This window comes from Urtica dioica, chromosome 4, assembly GCF_054948205.1.
Source record: "Urtica dioica subsp. dioica isolate 48M chromosome 4, U.dioica_male_clone48M_v1_H2, whole genome shotgun sequence".
NCBI classification, from domain to species: Eukaryota; Viridiplantae; Streptophyta; class Magnoliopsida; order Rosales; family Urticaceae; genus Urtica; species Urtica dioica.
The window spans coordinates 15,674,486-15,694,121 of record NC_142759.1 but is presented as its reverse complement, the minus strand read 5'-3'; the positions used below and the strand labels follow the sequence as shown (position 1 = coordinate 15,694,121).

The window sequence follows — 19,636 nt, the reverse complement described above, 5'->3', positions numbered from 1 at the left end:
TTAATTCCTTTAAGTGTTGACCAGAATTCCGCTCGGTATGGAAAGCGAATTTCCGTTCCATGTAAGTGAAAATAAATTCCCTTCCGGTCATAGTACATTTATTTTCGACATACTTTAGAGCCGTTGAATTTGCAACTGTCACAAATCCAATCCAACGACTCATTATTTTTTTTAAATATAAAAAAACAAACCTTACGCTAGTACGGAAGAAACCGTTTCCGCTAGTTTCCGACAACATCCGCTCATCTAGCGGAAGAAAATTCTACCACTCACGCTTCCCCACAGAAAGAAAAGGCCTAAACAATTGTGGTTTTTGTTTTTCTTCTCCATTCATTTTTCATACAAAAAGATATGCCAACTAATTTTTAGACGAGGAACACCATGGCTAATTTTTCTCATTTCTCGGTCTGGCATCCAACGGCGATGGCGGTCCTAATTTTTCACAAGTAAAAAATAACAGAGAAAAGTAAAATTTTGAAACAATAAAGGAACAGAGCTATCTTGAACTAAACAGCTGAGAGAGAATTTATCACAACGGTGGATCTGAAGTCATTATTGTACCGGTTTTTATTTTATCTACAAAAACGAAAGCAAGGCCAATTCTTCTTCTGCCACTAGGAAAGAGTGTGTTTCAAGCTTCCCATGCTCTTTCCATAGGCTCATTCCAACTCCTTGGTGAAATCAATATTATCTACAAAAACCTGAAAAAAAAAAAAAAAAAAAAAAATCAATCAATCCAGTGATGAAAGAAACAAAATGTGATTGATTAAGCATTTCTATGAAATCATTAGAGAGGTGTTCATACCGTTTTCCAGCCATCGGGGTCCAAACAAGCAGTAATTTTGGTGTTGATTCCGGGAAGTGGCCCGGGTTCACGGGTAACCTTCCCACCCACGAGTTTTATTGCTTCTGCGGTTTTGTACACATCGTCTGTTCCAATAGCTATCTGCATCATCCAAATCATATAAAATTAAAACATCCGAGAAAACCATTGCCAATAATAGCTTTGTTGGGAGGAGCTTTCATTTAATATTAGTCTTAACAATCCTCAAACTGATCTCGATGTTGAGCAACAAGTATTTACTACCAAGTTAAATCTATAAACTTTTATAATAAGTTAGAACGGGTGATATGATGGTCAAGTTAATACCTGGGCATACGCATTTCCTTTCTCGTATTCAGTGACACCATAATTATATGTCAGCTCAAGAACAGCACTTTTATCTTCGGGGCCGTAGCCGAGCATTGCTATTGTGTACTATACATAATAAAAAAAAATTAGCACGGCGAAATAAGCAATAATAACATGATATCTTCCCAATTTTCATTCCATCCTCGGGGTGTAAAATACAAATACAAATCGAAATAAAAAGCAGTTAAAATGATATCCAAGGCAATGCTATCTATGAGATCATTAGTAATATAGCTGGGAAAAAGACAAAAGTGTTACCTTGTACTCGGGATTGTCCCGTATCCGGAGGAGCTGCATACCAAAACCCTGAGCAAGGAAGAGACAAAAATGGCGATTAAAATTTATTATTAAACAATAGACGATCGATACTAACTAATTCTGTAGCGAAATCTCACCTTCTCATAAAAGTTGATGGAACGATCAAGATCACCTACACGAAGCATTACTTGACACAAGGGCTCAGGAGTAGGCCCTCTTTCCAAGATTTCGAACTTATAGCCATCGGGATCTTCAACAAATGCGATAACTGTTTTACCACCTTTCACGGGACCTGGTTCTCTGCTTACTTTCCCGCCCTTTGCTTTCACGCGTTCCACAGTCTTGTAAACCTAGACAAAAACAAATGCGACCGCTCTTTTTAATAACCAGAAATTAGAAACGCACTATTATTTCTGATGAACTAACTTTCACATCATTATTCATAACTTACATCCTCCACCGCCACACCAAAATGACCAAATCCTGTTCCGATATCATACTTGTCAACCCCATAATCTGCAAAAAAATAAAATAAAAAAAACATCAACACAAATAACCATTAACATACAATATCGATACGCGGAAATCAAAAACAAGAATCCCATCTTCTTCTTACTTACTGTATGTGAGTTCGATAACAAAGTGTGAATCTTCAGGTCCATATCCAAGAAATGCATTTGTATATCTTTCTTCCGGTATATCACGCTTCCTCAGCAGTTTCATCCCCAAGCACTCTGTGTAGAATCTGCAGCGACCATACACGTGCGTTAAATTCGTTTAGCCTAACTATTCAATACACGATGACAATGCACAAAATAAGCAGAAAAGGTTGCAGAAAAAGAGAACGAAAAAAAGAAAGAAGAAGAGCATACTTGATGGTTCTATCCAAATCTCCGACGCGGTATACAACATGAAGCATCCGCCTTTTATCGTTCTTCACCCACTCGAGGACATTCTCAGTGGCTGAAGCCGTACTCGCTTGTGCCACATTGACAGCATAGCCCAGTTTCCGGCCATTTCCGTCTGATCTCGGTATCGTTGAAACTTTCAGACCGAACAACTGTGATTGTGGAACAACTGAATTTTCCAAAAAAAGACGAAATAAGTCCAAATGCACAATCTTGCAAATCATGGCTCAAACTGAACAGCTTGTTGCGAGCATATTTGTTCAACGTTTCAAAAACATGGAACAATGCGAATCCGATATAACAATCACAGTTATATCACAACGAGCTTATTCATCTTGAGATGCAAACGAAAAAAATGCTTGAAAATCCATACTAAGGGCTAGAACGCACCTAAGTTGTTAAATCAAAGAATTCTCTGAGGAAATGAGTTTCTTCTTTGATATTCAACAGAAAACAGGCATTAAACAGAAATCCACTCATTTTTAAAGAGCTTAAATTGTAATCAAAGCGCAAACGAATTCTTTCTCCATTTGCGCCGACGAAAATCAAAATCCCTTGATTCAAAACCCAGATGATAAACTGAATCAAATTATAACCTCAAAAAATACTAACAGCAATCAACCTAAGAACATAAACCTTAAAAAAAAAAAAAAAAAGAACAGGACAAGAGAGCTCGAACAATACCACTCCCGAGATGGAGGCGAGAGAGCTTCCTAGAATGGTCGAGGGACGAGACTGAAACGCCGGTGCGAGAAGAACAAGAAGAAACGCATGAGAATCTGAGGGATGAGAGAGATGGTCTGATCGAGGACGCCATGGGAATTATCCTTACCATCGCTTTCTCTTGCTCTAGAAGCAACGTTACTCTTTCTAGAAGCTCTGGTTCTCTCTGTATCTATCTATGTCGGTTTTGTGAGTGATGGTGAAGAAATGAAGTGGACGATCTGTGATTTATTTGGTTATTTATTAATTAATTTATATTTGAGTGAAAACAGAATCGGAAGAGAGAGAGAGAGAGATTGCCGGAACGGAGGAAGCTGTGGAGTCGAGTGTTTGTTCTTGTTCTCTCTCTTTCGCTACAACTTTAGTGTTATTTTCGCTTGGATTTATGTTATCTTCTTATGGGATAACAATAATCCACTTCTTCCGATCAAAAAACGATAATCCACATTAATTTCAGGAATAACTTATTTCCCACACTCTTAGCTAATAACTTAGTCCAACTATAAATCGAGAAAGATATAATAAAACCAAAGTGAATACTCATGTATTTTAATAAAATTAACACCTAAAAATCACTAATAAATTTAGGAAGGAAATACATTGATATTTAAAATTATACATCATCTTAAAATTTAGAGATTTGCGAGCGTTTAGCCATTTTTTAAGGGAGCAAATAAAATTATAGTTAAATTATCATTTAATTCAAAAAGTAGTCGATATTATAATATCTTTTTCAAATATCTTTTGAATGATGATTTTGATGTTTTAACTTCCAATGTTCTTTATCCAATATATACTTTAGATACTATACAACATTACCATTACCGTTAATAATATTAACGATTGTGTTATCAATCTTTATATCATTATTGCGAGTCCCCGATATTACCTAATCAATAGTCTTCATAGCCAATAGGCAATAACCAACAATTGAATTTATCATTTTCCCATATGCATTACAAACCGTTGATTTTTGTAATCATTACAGTTTCACTCTTTCATAAATCCGATAGAAAAAGCGAGCATTGATACCAGTACTTCCGGTTCCATAAAGGGATCAGAAGTGACTGTACCATCCAGAAGAATTTTTTTTTAGAGTGTATTGACAGGTTTTGTAATTCTTTTAGTCTTTTTTCTTAAATTCGGGTCATTGGAGATCGGTTTATATTTTTTCTTGCTCATTAGTTCGCCGCAGCAAATGATCCATGAACTGTTATTAAATTTTGTTTCATAATCCAAAATTTTCATTCCGGACAATTAAAACTTCTTATCCTTATTAGCTAACAAAGCCTGAAGTGGCGTTTGGATAAAACTAAAAAGGCAGTTCCGACCGAACGGTCAGAATTAGTTTGCCCTTCACCTAGTGTTTTGTTGAAAGACAAATTTTCTTACTGTCTTATATATTAAAATAAAGTATATTCATATTACTTGGTCATGCGCCTCAAGTAACAAAAAAATAAGTGGCAATTCAATAAATTTGCTATGATGTTTTTTTTTATAAGCTTAAACTCAGAGGAACCCTTAAAGGGATTAAAATTACTTAAACTTAACTCGAGTGAAATCACCTCATTTTAGCGGTCTCTTTGATGTGAATTCAATTTCCAATGATTTATTATTAAAATTTAAAATATATCTTTATAATTTGTGCATAAATATGTAAAGTTCTATGTACAAAAAAAGAGGTAATAATAAAACTTGCTTTACAGCACACATAAGATACCAAATAACAACACGGACTCTCTATAACTCTGCCCTGTCAAGTTTCTATGTTTAAACAATTTTTTTTTTTGGATAGAAACCTTTAGCTTTCAATTAAGAGTACCAGAGTTTAACAACTGGGTCTCAAAAATATCCAAAATGGTGGCTCAAAATATCCCTATATTAAATTACTTTCATCCAGTCTTTTCCGAGAAGGAAAAAAACAATACGTAAGCCATACTATATTAAATTCTTGCAGATTATATATCATATCATACAAATATAGTGTCGTTTTTCTGAGAGACCATCTGTTAAGAGTGTTCCACTGCATTGTCTCTACTGATCATATTAGAAATAAAATAGAAATAATCTTCAGCATGATAAGGCTCAAAATTTACTGATACAACTCCAAGATTCTCGTATAGGAACCGCTTCACAGAGAATCCAAATAAATGAAATGTAGTAAATGTTACAAAATCTCTAAAATCATCAGAGCAGGGAAAGCCAAGCACCAAAAGTGACTACACTGTGTTACATGACAGACCATATAAATCAAATTACAAAATTTCCCGCCTGGTTCGTATTTTTTTTTTTTTTTTTTTACTTTATCCTTTATTCTCGACATGTATTTTATATTTTTGGTACTGCCAATAAATTTGTCACACTAGATGCTACCAAACCAGTGTTTCGGCTTCTGTAATATGATGGTATTAACCCTCTTGCTCCGGACCTGTACATTTTGTTTGTGGCTTTTATATTCTCTGGCTTCTAAGAAGATTAACTTTCACGAGCCCGCTTTCCTGATTTCAGACCCTTCCTCATCCTCTTCGCTGTAACTCTCGTGATCCGCCGATGGCCGTTTTAGTCTCTGAAATATCTCGTCCAGCGATTCAGAAGACGAGACGCGGGACACTAGTGTAGTTTCGGGAACTTGGCGCAAAGGAAGGAACTTTTTGGCTCCTATGTTGGCCTTGAAACTCTGGAACCCGGTTTTCATCGATGCCCACTTTGAGGCTAGACCCGAAGGCGAGTTATTACTATCCTGAGCCTCGACCGTTTCAAGCAACGAGACCTTGGTGGATCCAATACTCTGCTCAACCGATGCTTTCTTTGTATTCATTGGTGTTTGCTTGTTTTGTTCTCTTATGGCTGCGTACTTGTTGCTCATGGCTTCTCTATGTGAACCGTATTTACGAGTTTCTTCTTTTGACGGACCTCCTTTTGCCACGTCATTGGTAAGGGTCGTTGTTGCCTTCAGTTCAACTGCAGTCCTATCCTGCACATTCGATTTTTTTTTTTTTTTTTGGTTGAGAAAACCAAAAATCACGGATTTGAATTTGGAAAAGAGAAATATAGAAAAATAGCCATGTTGGACAAACCTATTAGTGAAATCTATCTGCATATTTAATTTTGAATGTGGTAAGGCGTGTTTTGGTTATGTTTGGTGAGTTGTTTAACAACTGTGCACCCTTGACTATTTTGCAGAAAATTAAGTGTAAAATGATTAGATGGGTATAATTCCCTTAAACAAAACGTAGTATCAGGTTTAACAAACTAAGATATTGAAGGTTAATTCACGCACCGTGCCATTGCTCCCAGATTCAACATCTGCATTGGTAAAATTCCTCGCTAACGGAAAGACGTGTTCGCCAACTTTGCTGCCTTGTTCAAGCCAGGATCTTTCTGGAAAATTTTAAAATGGGTTTCATTTGTGTTTGTTGAAATAAAGTCCAACCAAAGAGGAGGTCACAGCTGTATTCATTGGAAGTCCATACACCAATTACCTTTTTGTAGAATCATAAGTCCAGAAGGATCAAAACCATCCATATCTTCGGCCTCTGTTTGGAATCTAAATCTCTTCCAGCTTCCGAAAAAGCTAATCACACGGTCAAAGAAATTGCTAGCAACTAATAGTGTGTACACAACCATAATAAGCGGATAGATTCTGTTAAACTCTTTTCCAAAGAAAGGGACAGCTGTGTCGATATTTCCCATCCGCTGCAGCGAGAATTTCAGATGTTATGTAAGAAGGCCAAAATTAGAAGCCAAAGAGTAGAAAAACATTTGTTTAAAACACTATAATTTCAAGTGTTTGATGAACAAACGCGACTCAAGGCCATAGCAAAGAAAAGTCATAGTCAATTGGGACATAATATACTTTGACTTCATGACTATCCAACTGTTAACTTTCTTAATTTTACCAAAAATAATAAGCATTGACCACGAACGTATATGGCGAGGACAAGTGTATAAGTTACACTGCTACCAATTTATATTTATCTGGCCTAAAAATAATATTGTATGTCCCTATTGTATGACATCATTAATTCAGTTTTGCAAATAAACTAAAAAATCATGATAACGTGTGCGTCAAAAGAGAATTACCTTTTCAAAAATGGTCTCCTTCTCTTTGCCAAGAGAGCGAAGACGGATAAGATTGAGAAAGTTATATGAAATTGGAGGAGCGTACCGAGCAACCATGCTGCAGTAGAGAGAAAAATGTAGTAGTATCATTAAAAATTAGTCCAACAACCTTCGTAGCATTTTTTAAATACCAGTAAAAATTACAGGTATCTTGCCAGTAAACCGGTACCCGATTCTTCGTTTCAGAACATATTTTCCCGAGAAACAGCAAAACATCGAAGTTCTGGTGAAAACTGATTGTAAGAAGATATTCTGGTGCATTTTTTTTTTATTATTATTTAAAAACCCGTGGAAAGATAAAAATTCCGGTGAAAGATCTGAATGTTTGTCGGTATTTCCGTTGGTAAATAACCGTAATTTTCTAAAGGTATTTCAACTTTTGAAAAAGATTTATGTCGGTAGCCGATATCTCAGTAAATCAAACCACTCGTATATACGTGGGTATCTGAATTTCAAATTTTTCTTTGAAGTGATAATAATCAAGAAATTAAATAAAACTTACGAGCATATCATAAGCAAGTTGACCGAACTAGTTTGCCTCGGTGTTAATGAGTAAAACGTCAGCATCCCAATCTTGAACAGGGAATAATATGTGCACATGCACATGTACATTAGAGGAACAAAAGCAAATACCTGAGACAAGGGGAGTTTTATACTTAGTGTGCACACATGGTAAAGCAAAGGAATGGCAGTTTAATTAATAAAAATCCTTTATAAAAACTTAGAGAGCAAGTAAATGGCATAACTCATAGCACCTGTACAAGAACTTCTCCTTTAACTGAATTAATGAGGATGGAGAAAAGAGATAAATCCAATTTCGGAAGTAAGGTTGCCTCTGCTAATAGAATAGCAGCTGAAATAATGCCAAGTATAATTGCCAATAGTCTCTCAACTTCCTTTTTCAGAATGCAGCGCCAAAAGAACTCTATAGAAAGAAGAAATAAATTGGTTTTGAGAACATATTAAGCTCTTCACGGAGTAAAAGATTAAGTGACAAGCAAGCAACAGAAAGAGATGCAAAAGTTGCAGAATTTTCTAATCTCACCCATAGAATCGACAACAGACCCAAATTTGCCTGTTCGAGTGGGTCTGAAACTTGAAACATATTTCCTATATATATATATATATATATATATATAACATATATATATATATATATGTCAGCATAAATAAAGAGAAATTTACAGCACACAAAACTTAAATCGGGCTGAGGATGAATACTAGAGACACACCATCCTGTTGAACTTCGCCGTTCATAGTTTTTTATGGTGTCTTCCAACTCAAGGGCCTCTGTAACATAGGTCAAATACTCACTGCACACGAAAAGGATGTGTAAGGACTCTCTTCCTCTAAGGAGGTGTAAGGAGTTCGAATGTGGAGTAAACCACAGAAGAGATCTCAAGCACAACGGCAGGACTAATGGACAATTAGCCACAAAATTCTGTTAAGTGATATCATAAATGACTAGTCATATCGATTGTGAGGTAAAGATTAAGGAAAGAAACAGAAACATTCCACACCCAGTTACCACCAATGAAGAATTAAATTTAGAACAAGCAGGCAAGGCGGTGGTATAGACTTGTCTTTATAATTTAGGCTTGTCACATAGAAATAGTGAGAAATCTTTGCATAGATCTGTTTGCTCTTCTTTCCTTTGATATAGTGGAAGTAAGTCTTCAATCCCAGCCACAATTGAGCAAACAATTTATAGTAGAGAATCCTATAAATGTAAAACACCCTATCAAAATACCTTAAGTTCAATTATATTTTTAATAAAAGATAATAAAAAGACCTGAAGTTTAGAATCACAAAAATTGTTAGCATGTGATTGTGTTAGATTCCTAAGTAGGGAAAATTATAAATTTCATTCTATTTTAGCAAAAATAGGTCCGTATGGTTGATGAGAGAACCAAGTGAGTTACTTAATTTAATAATAGATCTGTATAGAGGAAGAGATTGGCATGTCTTTCGTACGGCAGGCCTATAAGGTGTAACCATCAATTTAATTTTCAATGGTAACTTTGATTATGTAACTATCCCAGTAATATAACATTGGTGCAAATCAGTGTTCAACAAGTAGGGCTGAGAAGCAGATGAGATGATTATAACCTTTTGTATCGATAATACTCTTCGCGAGCTCCACGCAGATGACGCCTTAGTGTGGCCATAGACTTCTCATCGTTATCGTAATCCATATCATTTTCTCCCAAGCGACCACCTTGGGGCTTGAACGCTGGGTCTTGCTTGAACTGGCGAGGCCATAACAAATGTCTGAGCGTGTGTTTACAAAGAGAATGGATGGAATGTAGCAACTATATTAAACGTGATTTACCATATGAGCGACCATATCGTCTATTACATTCATGTATGGCCTCAAAGGGTCACGCTTTGACATCTGGTTGGACGTGGCTTGAGCGACCTATTTCGAAAACAAACAAAAACAAATGCATTGGCTATGTTACATATAGATTTATGTATGTATGCATGTACATGGGCATGATTATGGAGAGAGAACACACGACGATCGCGTTAGAAAGATCCTGGTGGGCATCGTCTAGCTTGAGTGCCATTTTGGCAATCTTGTGGGAAAGAAGCTTGTGGCGAGTGGTCCAAAGGGCGTTCTTCCAAATTGTCTTTGGGATTTCGCTCAAGCCGAAACCCAGCAGGAAAGCCCCGGTGACAAGCCCGAAAGTGTTGGAGCAAGCCATGGCGAAACCAAGGACGCTTTGGTCCTTGTTCCTGAGAGGAACAGATAGAGTGACACACACGAACACACGGAAAGATTCGAAATCAAGAAAAGGAATTAGGAGAAACATAGAAATGAAATTGCTAACTTGATGGAGAAGAGAATGAGGCCAATAACAGCGAAAAATCCAACGATGAGATAAAATATCAGGTTGATATGAACGCTGGTCTTCAATCTCTGTGAGACCGTGAAGTCACCGGCGTCTTCGAAGCCCTGAATTAGGGGGATAACAGCCCTGGAAACAATAGAACGACGATGATGAATAACGAAAGAAACAACTCTTGGCTTAGCTTAGCTTAGCTCATCAATGGCGTTACCATGTTAGCAAAAACGTGCTCCAATAGGACCAGCTCCAGAAGAAGGAGATTCCGCCGTTCCACATATGATGCATCGTCTAATTCAATTCCAACGATCGATCAATCAATCGTTCCGAGTCAATTTCAGAATCATAGATCATAATAACCAGAAATCAAAGTGAGGGGAATTTGAGGATCTTACGGTCCAGATATCGGCGGGGACGAGGACGATCATGGAGAGAGAGCAGAACCAGGTGTAGGCGACGGTGAGGAGGACATAGCGAGGAACCTCAGGTCCGGCGAAGTATCTGAGCGTGAGAACCACCATCGCCGTCGTCAATGGCAGCGATATCAGGTAAAACACCCACATCTTGTACGGACAACCCCTTTCCTCCTCCGCCCCCAATTTTGCTGTTACCGAATATACTCCGATTGCACCCGAATGTAGGACAATATTTTATTTTTGTAATTATTTCTTTCATCTTCAGTTTCGTCTCAAATTACTTAATTAACCTTAGTTTCTAATTTCTGTCAAGGTGTATTGTATATTTAACCGTTTTAAATACACAGTAAAACATTTTAACTTTTTTTTCCCTCTTCTTTTTTAAGGTAAAGAAAAACTCAGCAATTAAAACAGTGAACTGTGACCTGTGTGGTGACCGGTAAGGTTCTAGTAGACCTAGTCGTCGGAATAAACTATTTATTATTGGGCAACGAAGATCATGAATAACATCATTAAAGAGTTATCTCTAAGTAGCCCAAATGAAACCATAATATTTAGATATAATATAACCAACATTTGAAAAAAATTGGAAAAATAGCCACACGTTCAAAAGAATTTAATATCGTTCTCCTAATTTACTCTTTTAACTAAATCGCGTTACAAACTGTTATAATTTATAATATCAAATATTAATTAATAAAAAATACTATTACTGTCGCGTGTTAAATGGTTCTAATATTTTCAATAATTAAATCCCTATATTGATATGAATGCATGCATATTATCATTTATGTTTTTGTTTTTATTGTATGATGTAGTTAATTTATGTCAATATTTGTTAATTATTATGACATCCATAACTGATGTATTCAATATTTAGAGTGGAAAAAGTTGGATTGATAACGCATTATATGAAATATTGGTATTTGGCGCTGTAAATTTCTGTTAACAGTGGTAATTAATGGCCAATAGTACTAAACGAGCACAAAAAAAGGCTTTTTGAGAAGGCGGAGAAGAATATAGTTAATTGTGGGATAATGAGCGCTTAAATGAGTTGGCATAATTCAAATTCAAATAAAAGGAAACAAAAAATCTCATTAAAATTAATTAAATCGTATTTCATTTGAAAAAATAATTAATTGTTACACAATAGATCAAAACTAACGCGTCAACTGTCAACTCCGCGTTTTGACTATTTGCTTCACATTTTCAAAATGTTGGCTACAATGAAAACCCAAAGTTTCATGTGACCTATTTAGTTAGAAAATTCTTTATTATTTGAGTTTGTGATGTTTTTATTTTAGGAAACATTAAATGAAAATTACGATTGCGATGTTACTTTATCAAAATCAATAATAAAACAAATAGTTTCAGATTTTTTAGCAAATAAATTGTGAAAATACTATAATATCATTGGTCAGTGTCAAATTCAATCACGAAATTCAAATATTTGTATTCAAATATTCATGACCAATTAATCATATGAATAATTTGTTATTCGTGACAGTCGGTTAAGATTAATTGACTTTGTTTTGTAGGTGATTTTGTCTGATATGCAAGTCCTTCGGCCTAAAATTCTATCGTTTACAAAACCAATGTCGTCTACAAAATCAATTAGGGGAGTGTCGTTGCAAAAGTTACATTTTGCATAATAATGATCTCATCTTGTGCAAGTGCGTAAATTATTCCACGCACCCGTAGTTTAAGTATTTTGGGGCAATAAATTATACATCATATTGTTGGAAAGAATGAAATAAAGAAGATTTATTTTCATTATTTGGCTCGTTTGTGGTAATATTTGAAGAGGCAAATGGTAAAGTATAATTGCATTGTTATTCATATTCCTCGTGACGAGAAGTACAAGATTAATTAATTATTTGCCAAAATAAAAATTAAGATTAATGATAAATTGTGCTCAAACTGTATTAAAAAACACCACAAGAAAATGAATATATATGTTGTGTTGAGATTAAATATGCAAAAGTCTAACATGAAATAAATATGTAGATTTTGTAGTGCATATATAGATTATAGACTTCTTTTGACCAAGGATTTTTGTGCCTAAGGATAATCTGATTTTAGAAAGAGGCTAGGATTCCCACAGCTCATCTCCACCACACGCGCTCATCTATCCAGTCGGACGGACCGGCGTGAGAGTTTAAATCAAAATTCATGGACGATTTTTGTAACCGAGCATTAAACGTAGTAACGAAGTGAACGTTTGCTACTGGGCATTAATGAGTCAAGATGACACTGTTTGTACCGCTTGTGGTATATGCCGATAGAAAAGCATTTCTTCTCATTCAGACATATTGAAGCTTGTACTTCTCAATGAAATCATCTCCTTTCTCCCGTCCATTTTCCTTCCTATTTGATCGTGAAAATTAATGGCAGTGAAGCTCTAGTTCATCGAAAATGTAAATATTATTATGTACCACTTGTTTCATTATCGTTGTATTTTAGAGGCTCTCGCAAAAATATTATAGCATGCATGTGCATGGGATGAAAGCTTCAAACCCAAAGGGCCTCGACATTTTTTACTTCTTTTTTTCGATCCTTATAATACCGGTTAAGGTTTTGGTCGAATTTATTTGTGTTTCCATTTCTCTTATCTAATACTTTATTTTATTAGTTTTCTTATCAAATTATTTTAATTATTATTTATAATAAAAAAACTGCAATTGTCTTTTATCCCCGTATGTATTATATATAATATTGCTAACCCATACTTATGTAAGAGAATTAAATGAAATAAAAAAAAAAACTTTAAAAATATATTTAAAAAAACTTGTTTATATATGTAAAATTAAATATTTTCTAGATTTCCAGAAATGAATGGAAAGTGTTTGGCAGACACTGAATTTCCCAAGACATCTACGTCACGTTATTAAAGTAATCCAAATGTTCCTTTTAATTTTTTGAAAAAATGCAAAACAAAATTTAATAAGATCTTTTGTAAAATGAATTCCTTAAATAAAGAAAAACAAAAGAAAGCTGGGATTATAATTAGATTAGGTCACAAAACTGGACCTTTTTATATTACGAATTAGAAGTGATGTACGTAGTAATCCACTTAGAAACTGGTGCTCGGGAATTTATAGCATGAGTCATGAGATTCCACTTATAGTCTTTTTTTTTTTTTTTGGAACCACGAATGTATTTTTAATTAAAAATATTTTATTTGCTAGCATGTCACCGCTACGTAAGTTTTTTTTTTTTCCTTCTTGAAATCACCGCTACGTACGTGATATACTATTTTCTTTTCAACAAATGAAATATGTTATCATAAAAAATAAAATAAAAAACTCAATTCTCCCACATGGTTTACAGTTATACTCATGGATTTAAATGCCGGCGAAATTCGCCGTAAATCGGCGACGGCACCGTTGCCTGAGTAAAAACGACCGGCGAAAAACAATTTTTTTCATTTGTCGTCGTTTTTCGTCGATTTTTGTTGTTTTCGTTTTTTTTTTTTATTGTTTTCGCCGAATTTCGTTGTAATATGTCGTTTTTTTTTTTGGGAAATGGTGATAATAATACCTAATGTTTGGTCAAAATACTATATATATACTCAAAGTTTTTTTCTTTGGCAAATCTACCACATGTTACGATATAGTGGATCCGTTATTACTCGGTCCGTTAAGTTCAAACATAAATTTTAACGGCAAAGTATTTACGTGTAACTAAATTTGAAACTTTGAGCATTTTTTCCCAAGAAAAAAAAAAAGAATGAGTATATAAATAGTGTTTTGTCTAAATATTGAGTATTTTTGTCATCATTTTCCCTTTTTTTTTCAAAAATTAAAGAAAATTAAATATAGCTCAGCTAGGAATGGATCCGGAGTCACCCACAAATAACTTCAATGCCCTGACCAATTCAACCAAGTACTAATTTTGCAATAGTATTGTTTACTTTTATTTTATGTAGACATACTATATATAAGATAAAAGTTCATGCATATAAATGTAACAAATAAATTTTTATGTAGAATATGTATTAAATATAATAAAATTATGATAAATGTAACCAAGTAGTGATTTTATGTAGAATATGTATTAAATATAATAAAATTATGATAATATATATATTAAATAATAGATACTATGTACTAAATGTATTCCTATTACTATAACTTAAATGTTGAAAGATACATGTGTGTGTATATATATATATATATATATATATATATATATATATATAACATTTTTTTGCGACACTATTTCCGTTCGATTTTTTATCGGCATGTCGGTTTTCCATCGAAAACGGCATATCATTTGCCTTTTTTCACAATTTTTCCGTTCGATTTTCCGTCGGCGTGACGATTTTCCGTAAATCAGGTGGTTCGAAAACGGCATTTCGAATCTTTGTTACACTATGTTACAAAAAATTATAAATTCAATGTTCTTCTTTTTTTAGAAAAAAACCCTATATTTAAATATTGTTGATTATTATGCATACATATTTGTATAATGGCCAAAACAAACACCATAAAAAAAATTAAAATAACCAAAATAAACATTATAAATCTTAAAATAATCACATCTTACAAATATGAATAAAACAGTAAAATTGCAATGACTTATTTTAAGATTTGTCTAAGTTTTTATAGTAAATAACTTCTTGTTATGAAAATGTTTTTTAATAAAACGCAACAAAATGTTGGAATATAGGTTGTTAATTAAAAATACAATGTACACTTCGGCTATTTTAAAATGTTCTTGTATAAAAATTAACAAATATTTATGTTTTTCTAAGGAAATCTGTTACTAGTGATGATTGAACTCACGACTCTACTTCAAAGGTGGTGTAAAATTACCATAGACCAAGCTAAGTTACAAGACAAATATTTATGTTAATATATATATATATATATATATATATATATATATATATGCAATATAAACGAACATGAAACTGAAGGATTTTTTTACAGAGTCTACAACACATAGGAGGATTGTTGTACTGAGCTAAAAATATAGGGTTTTTCCATGTTAGTGTAAAATATAAGGTAATATTGCGCCAAATAGCGTAGTCAACTTCGCCAACATCATTTTTTCATTATTAGATTGTACATATGATGGTTAATTTCACTGAAATTTTGAAATATGAGGATATCGATGCTGCTTCCTCAGCTTTCTCAGCCGATATAAAAGCCATTTTCTTTGCACTTATAGAAAGGGAAAAAAAAGTTATTTTCTCTTCAAATAGATAAGGAATAATTTGAAATGGAATTTTTGTTGCACATATTAAAAAAAAAAACTTTTCCTTTTGATATAGATGAAATGATTTGAAATGAATGGTTAAAAAAAGCTCAACTCATCAATCATCAATCATAATCCTCTTTTTTATCTAGTTGAGTTTGGCTTCTCTTTCTCATCTATATAAAAAAAACTTTTTGATTATCCACACAAAAAGCCCAACTCTTTGACATGAAGAAGATTGTCTTTCAACTATTTGCTTCAGCATAATTCAGAATTTCAGACTTCAACAACTAAATTGTACATAACAATCAACTTTAACATATTATAGAGCAGATTCATATTATGTTTTTGAATTTTGTAACTGAATTTACGTTCCTTATTCACGTCCATATGCTGACGAAATGTTATTTTGGCCTTATCTCTCTAATCCTTGTGGAGAGTGATTTTCCTTGCATAAGTTCGACCAACAATTTTGTCGAACAAGGCATAAATTTTGGCTTAATGTAACTTTCATTTCCCAAAAAAAAAAAGTCCCTCGAAAGATTATGCATGGCATAGTATAGATAAACTTTTTTAGATTTTATGAGGGGTTTGAATTTTATTTATTTATATATTTTGTTTATATATTCTATGTGAACTCATTAAATATTTGATTTAAGCATCAGAATTCTAGATAACATTGCCAAAGCAACCCCATATTTAGTACAGAACAATTTTTTTTTTTTTTTTTTTAAGTAGATGACAGCTATGACATCTGTATTTTATCGTGTAGGTCCTATGTTCTGACTAGACCAATATCCACAACACAATTTAGGAATAAAAAGTATAAAACATAAGTTGCCTTTCGTTCATTTTTTTTATAGAAGGTCTAGGAAGGACCAAATGCAATGAACCCAAAAAATTGATGTTTGTATAGTTAAATAATAAAATAATTTAAAAATCATCCAGTAAAAAAATCCTACATTAGGCCAACGTTAGAGGATAAAATAGTACATCAACTAATAGGAAGAAATCAAAATGTGATGATAGCAACAATAATTGACAACAAAGAGCAGTATTAAATATCAAGTTAACATATATTAGACTTTTAAGAAACCAAATTATTTGTGGTTGGTGCTTTCTATGTTAGCGTATCTAAATTTTTTTATTTCTATTTGATGTTCACAATATATAGTAATTAAACTTATGAATAAAAATATCAAGTATAGACACTTTAGAAATAAGCAAGAAGTGGACGGTGCCAATTGGGTGTTTTATTTGTCTGAGTCGGAGCTGGCAACGAACACATGACAATAAAGTTGGTGGAAAGTAAATAATGAAAAAAAAATATTCACATTTCAGTATTTAAATGATTTTATACAAGTGCGTGGGCTTGAATTAATTTGCAAGATAATATAGAGATCAATGAGTTGCAGAAACATTAAAAAAAAAAAAAAAAAAAAAAAAAAAAAAAAAAAAAAAAAATTGAATAAAAATTCACATGAATTAATTATCTTACCGTAAAATATATCATCACGAGGATCGTACATTTGATATTCCTTAAAAAATAGACGGAGTTTACGCAACATGGCCGTAGGTGTTAAGTTGTAAATATACAGTTAGTACCCAAAAAAAAAAAAAAAAACCTCAATCAATTAAATACGTAAAACTCAAGGATGATTGGTGTAAATAAACAAAAAAAAAAAAAAAAAAGTCCTAAAACAGATATACGTCATCGATCTATGTGATCATAACCAAAAAATTATTATAGTATCTGTACTTTCTCTCTAACACATATAATATATAAGTATAATCAATACTATTTGGTTTCTTAAGAATAATTTCCGGGTTTAATTCATGTGTGAGTCAGTGAGTGTGACAAACTGCGAGACCAAACTACTATAAATCAGACCGCTTTAAAAATCAATAGTTGATGTACTGTTTCAATAGTTTATTTTAGCTCATCTCAAATTTCATATTACGTTGCGCGTTTTTTTTTTTTTTTTTTTTTTTTTTTTTTTTTTTAAGTTCTCATATAATGTTCAAGGAAAGAAAAAACAATAATTCATCCCTAGCCTTGTTTCTTCTTTCCTTAACCAGGAGACAAAGAACCTCATATAATTGCACAAGCTTTTCTTTCTTTTGTACTTTTCCTCATTCCATATTTCTCTATTATTCTTTCCCTATCTTTTTTTCTTTTTTTTTTCGTTTCAAAATCAGTTTGGAGAAACATTATTTATATGAAAGGGAATAAACCAATGGTGAAGAAATCCATGATAGATATGTCCCTGCAAAGTCAGGTTTACCCGACATGTTATCTATGGTATGATGTACTATTAATTTATTACCTCCACGGATAATAATAATAATGGCACACAATTTATTTCTTATTGAAAAATAAAATTAGAAAGATATTTTAAACACCCTTTTTGTGTTTATAATTGAGATATATAGAAACATCCGCAAGATATACATATATATATATATATATATACACATACATATATATATATATAGCTAAAGCTAGCACGTATATCGACCTTATTAGTAGTTGAAATCTGATCTTAATAAGTTCATCAACTAATAAGATAACATCGTTTTAGTAAGACTATCTCCAATATAAAATGACACCATATCGAAATCATTTCCTAAAGAATATATATTCAATAATAACAAAAAGAGAGAAAAATAATAAGAGAGGATCAAGACAATATTAATAAAGAAAAATATAGTGTGTGTGTGTAAACGAAGATATTTTTTTTTTCTGTAAAGGAATGTATCCCAGAGAAACATATTTTGCATTTAAGTTGCTCTTGAATCCATAATATATAAGTAAAATTAAAAAAAAGTATAAATGTAATGTTAATAAAATAGTAGATTTATACTTATTAATAAAAACGTGTCTACTTTATTATTTTCATGAAATTAATAATTTAAAACTTATAATATATATTTAAAATGTGTAAAAAAATGAATGTAGATGTTTAAAAAAAATATTTCAAGAAATAAATTTTTTAGTTAATGTTTGTATGAAATTTTTATTCAGAATTGACTATTTAAAGTCATTGTTTAAAAAAATAACGTCAATTATAACTTTAAATTCTATGGTTTACAAAGATTTAATATCACTTTCTTATAGAGTGAAGTCTAAAGACTTGTTTTTGGTCAAATTTGCCCAAATTATCGGAACTCATCTAATTTCCGATGAATTCCGATGAGTTACGGTGAAATTCATAGGAAATTATCGAAGATTAGAGTTTAAATTGGCTAAAAGGGCATCTTTGTCTGAATTTGGATCAAAGTCTAATTTTGGATATTTTTCAACTAAGAGGTTTAATCTTTATATTTTCCCACAAGATGGTACAACCTTTGAACAAAGATTGGAAGCTACTAATTTATTAGATGTGATGTTGTCATTTGATTTTAAAAAGAGTTGGCTCAATACTAGGCTTGCACTCATATCTAGTTGTGTATGAAACACAACTATTGGGGGTCTCCGAAGAGACGATGTTATCGCTTGATTTTGCATTCAACTTCTATCTAATGATAAATTTTCTTGGGGCTATAGACGAAAGCTTTCCAAAGAAAAGATCAAGATATTGTGAATGCTATGAGCTTGGTGAGAGTTTGCAAGAAACGACTACAAACGATGAGGGAAAATTGTTGGGCTTCTTTATTTGATTAAGTCTCCACTTTTTGTTGAAAACACGGCATAGGTGTTCCAAAAATGGAGGAACCATTTGTAACTCGAGGCCGTAAAGTTCAACAAATCACAAATATGCATCATTTTCAAGTGAAGTTATTTTATGCAATCATAGATATGCAAATTTTGAATTCAATGACCGATTTAACGAGGTAAACCCTGAGTTGATTCTTTGTCTAGCATGCCTAAGTCCAAAGGATTCATTCGAACTCGTGATCATAGATAGTTAATTAAATATGCCGAGTTCTATCCAAAGGATTTTTCTTCCTCCGAGCATACAAGTT

At 32.9% G+C, this 19,636-nt stretch overlaps 2 protein-coding genes across 2 annotated transcripts; both read right to left on the bottom strand.

The window, feature by feature from the left end:
- Positions 1-454: 454 nt before the first annotated feature.
- On the bottom strand, positions 455-3,543 carry LOC149400804 (putative lactoylglutathione lyase, chloroplastic). Its single transcript, XM_089612107.1, has 9 exons — positions 3,043-3,543; positions 2,323-2,527; positions 2,071-2,195; positions 1,902-1,966; positions 1,588-1,800; positions 1,451-1,498; positions 1,151-1,258; positions 806-946; positions 455-701 (listed from the first exon to the last, which is right to left on the bottom strand). Exons 1-9 carry the CDS (start codon positions 3,191-3,193, stop codon positions 660-662), a joined length of 1,098 nt encoding a protein of 365 aa, XP_089468233.1. The 5' UTR covers positions 3,194-3,543; the 3' UTR covers positions 455-659.
- A 1,584-nt stretch (positions 3,544-5,127) lies between these two features.
- LOC149400803 (LMBR1-like membrane protein) lies at positions 5,128-10,708 on the bottom strand. Its single transcript, XM_089612187.1, has 14 exons — positions 10,448-10,708; positions 10,267-10,343; positions 10,038-10,184; positions 9,723-9,942; positions 9,536-9,622; positions 9,313-9,452; positions 8,436-8,516; positions 8,249-8,313; positions 7,959-8,128; positions 7,706-7,836; positions 7,165-7,261; positions 6,564-6,777; positions 6,362-6,462; positions 5,128-6,055 (listed from the first exon to the last, which is right to left on the bottom strand). Exons 1-14 carry the CDS (start codon positions 10,613-10,615, stop codon positions 5,564-5,566), a joined length of 2,190 nt encoding a protein of 729 aa, XP_089468313.1. The 5' UTR covers positions 10,616-10,708; the 3' UTR covers positions 5,128-5,563.
- Positions 10,709-19,636: the final 8,928 nt, after the last annotated feature.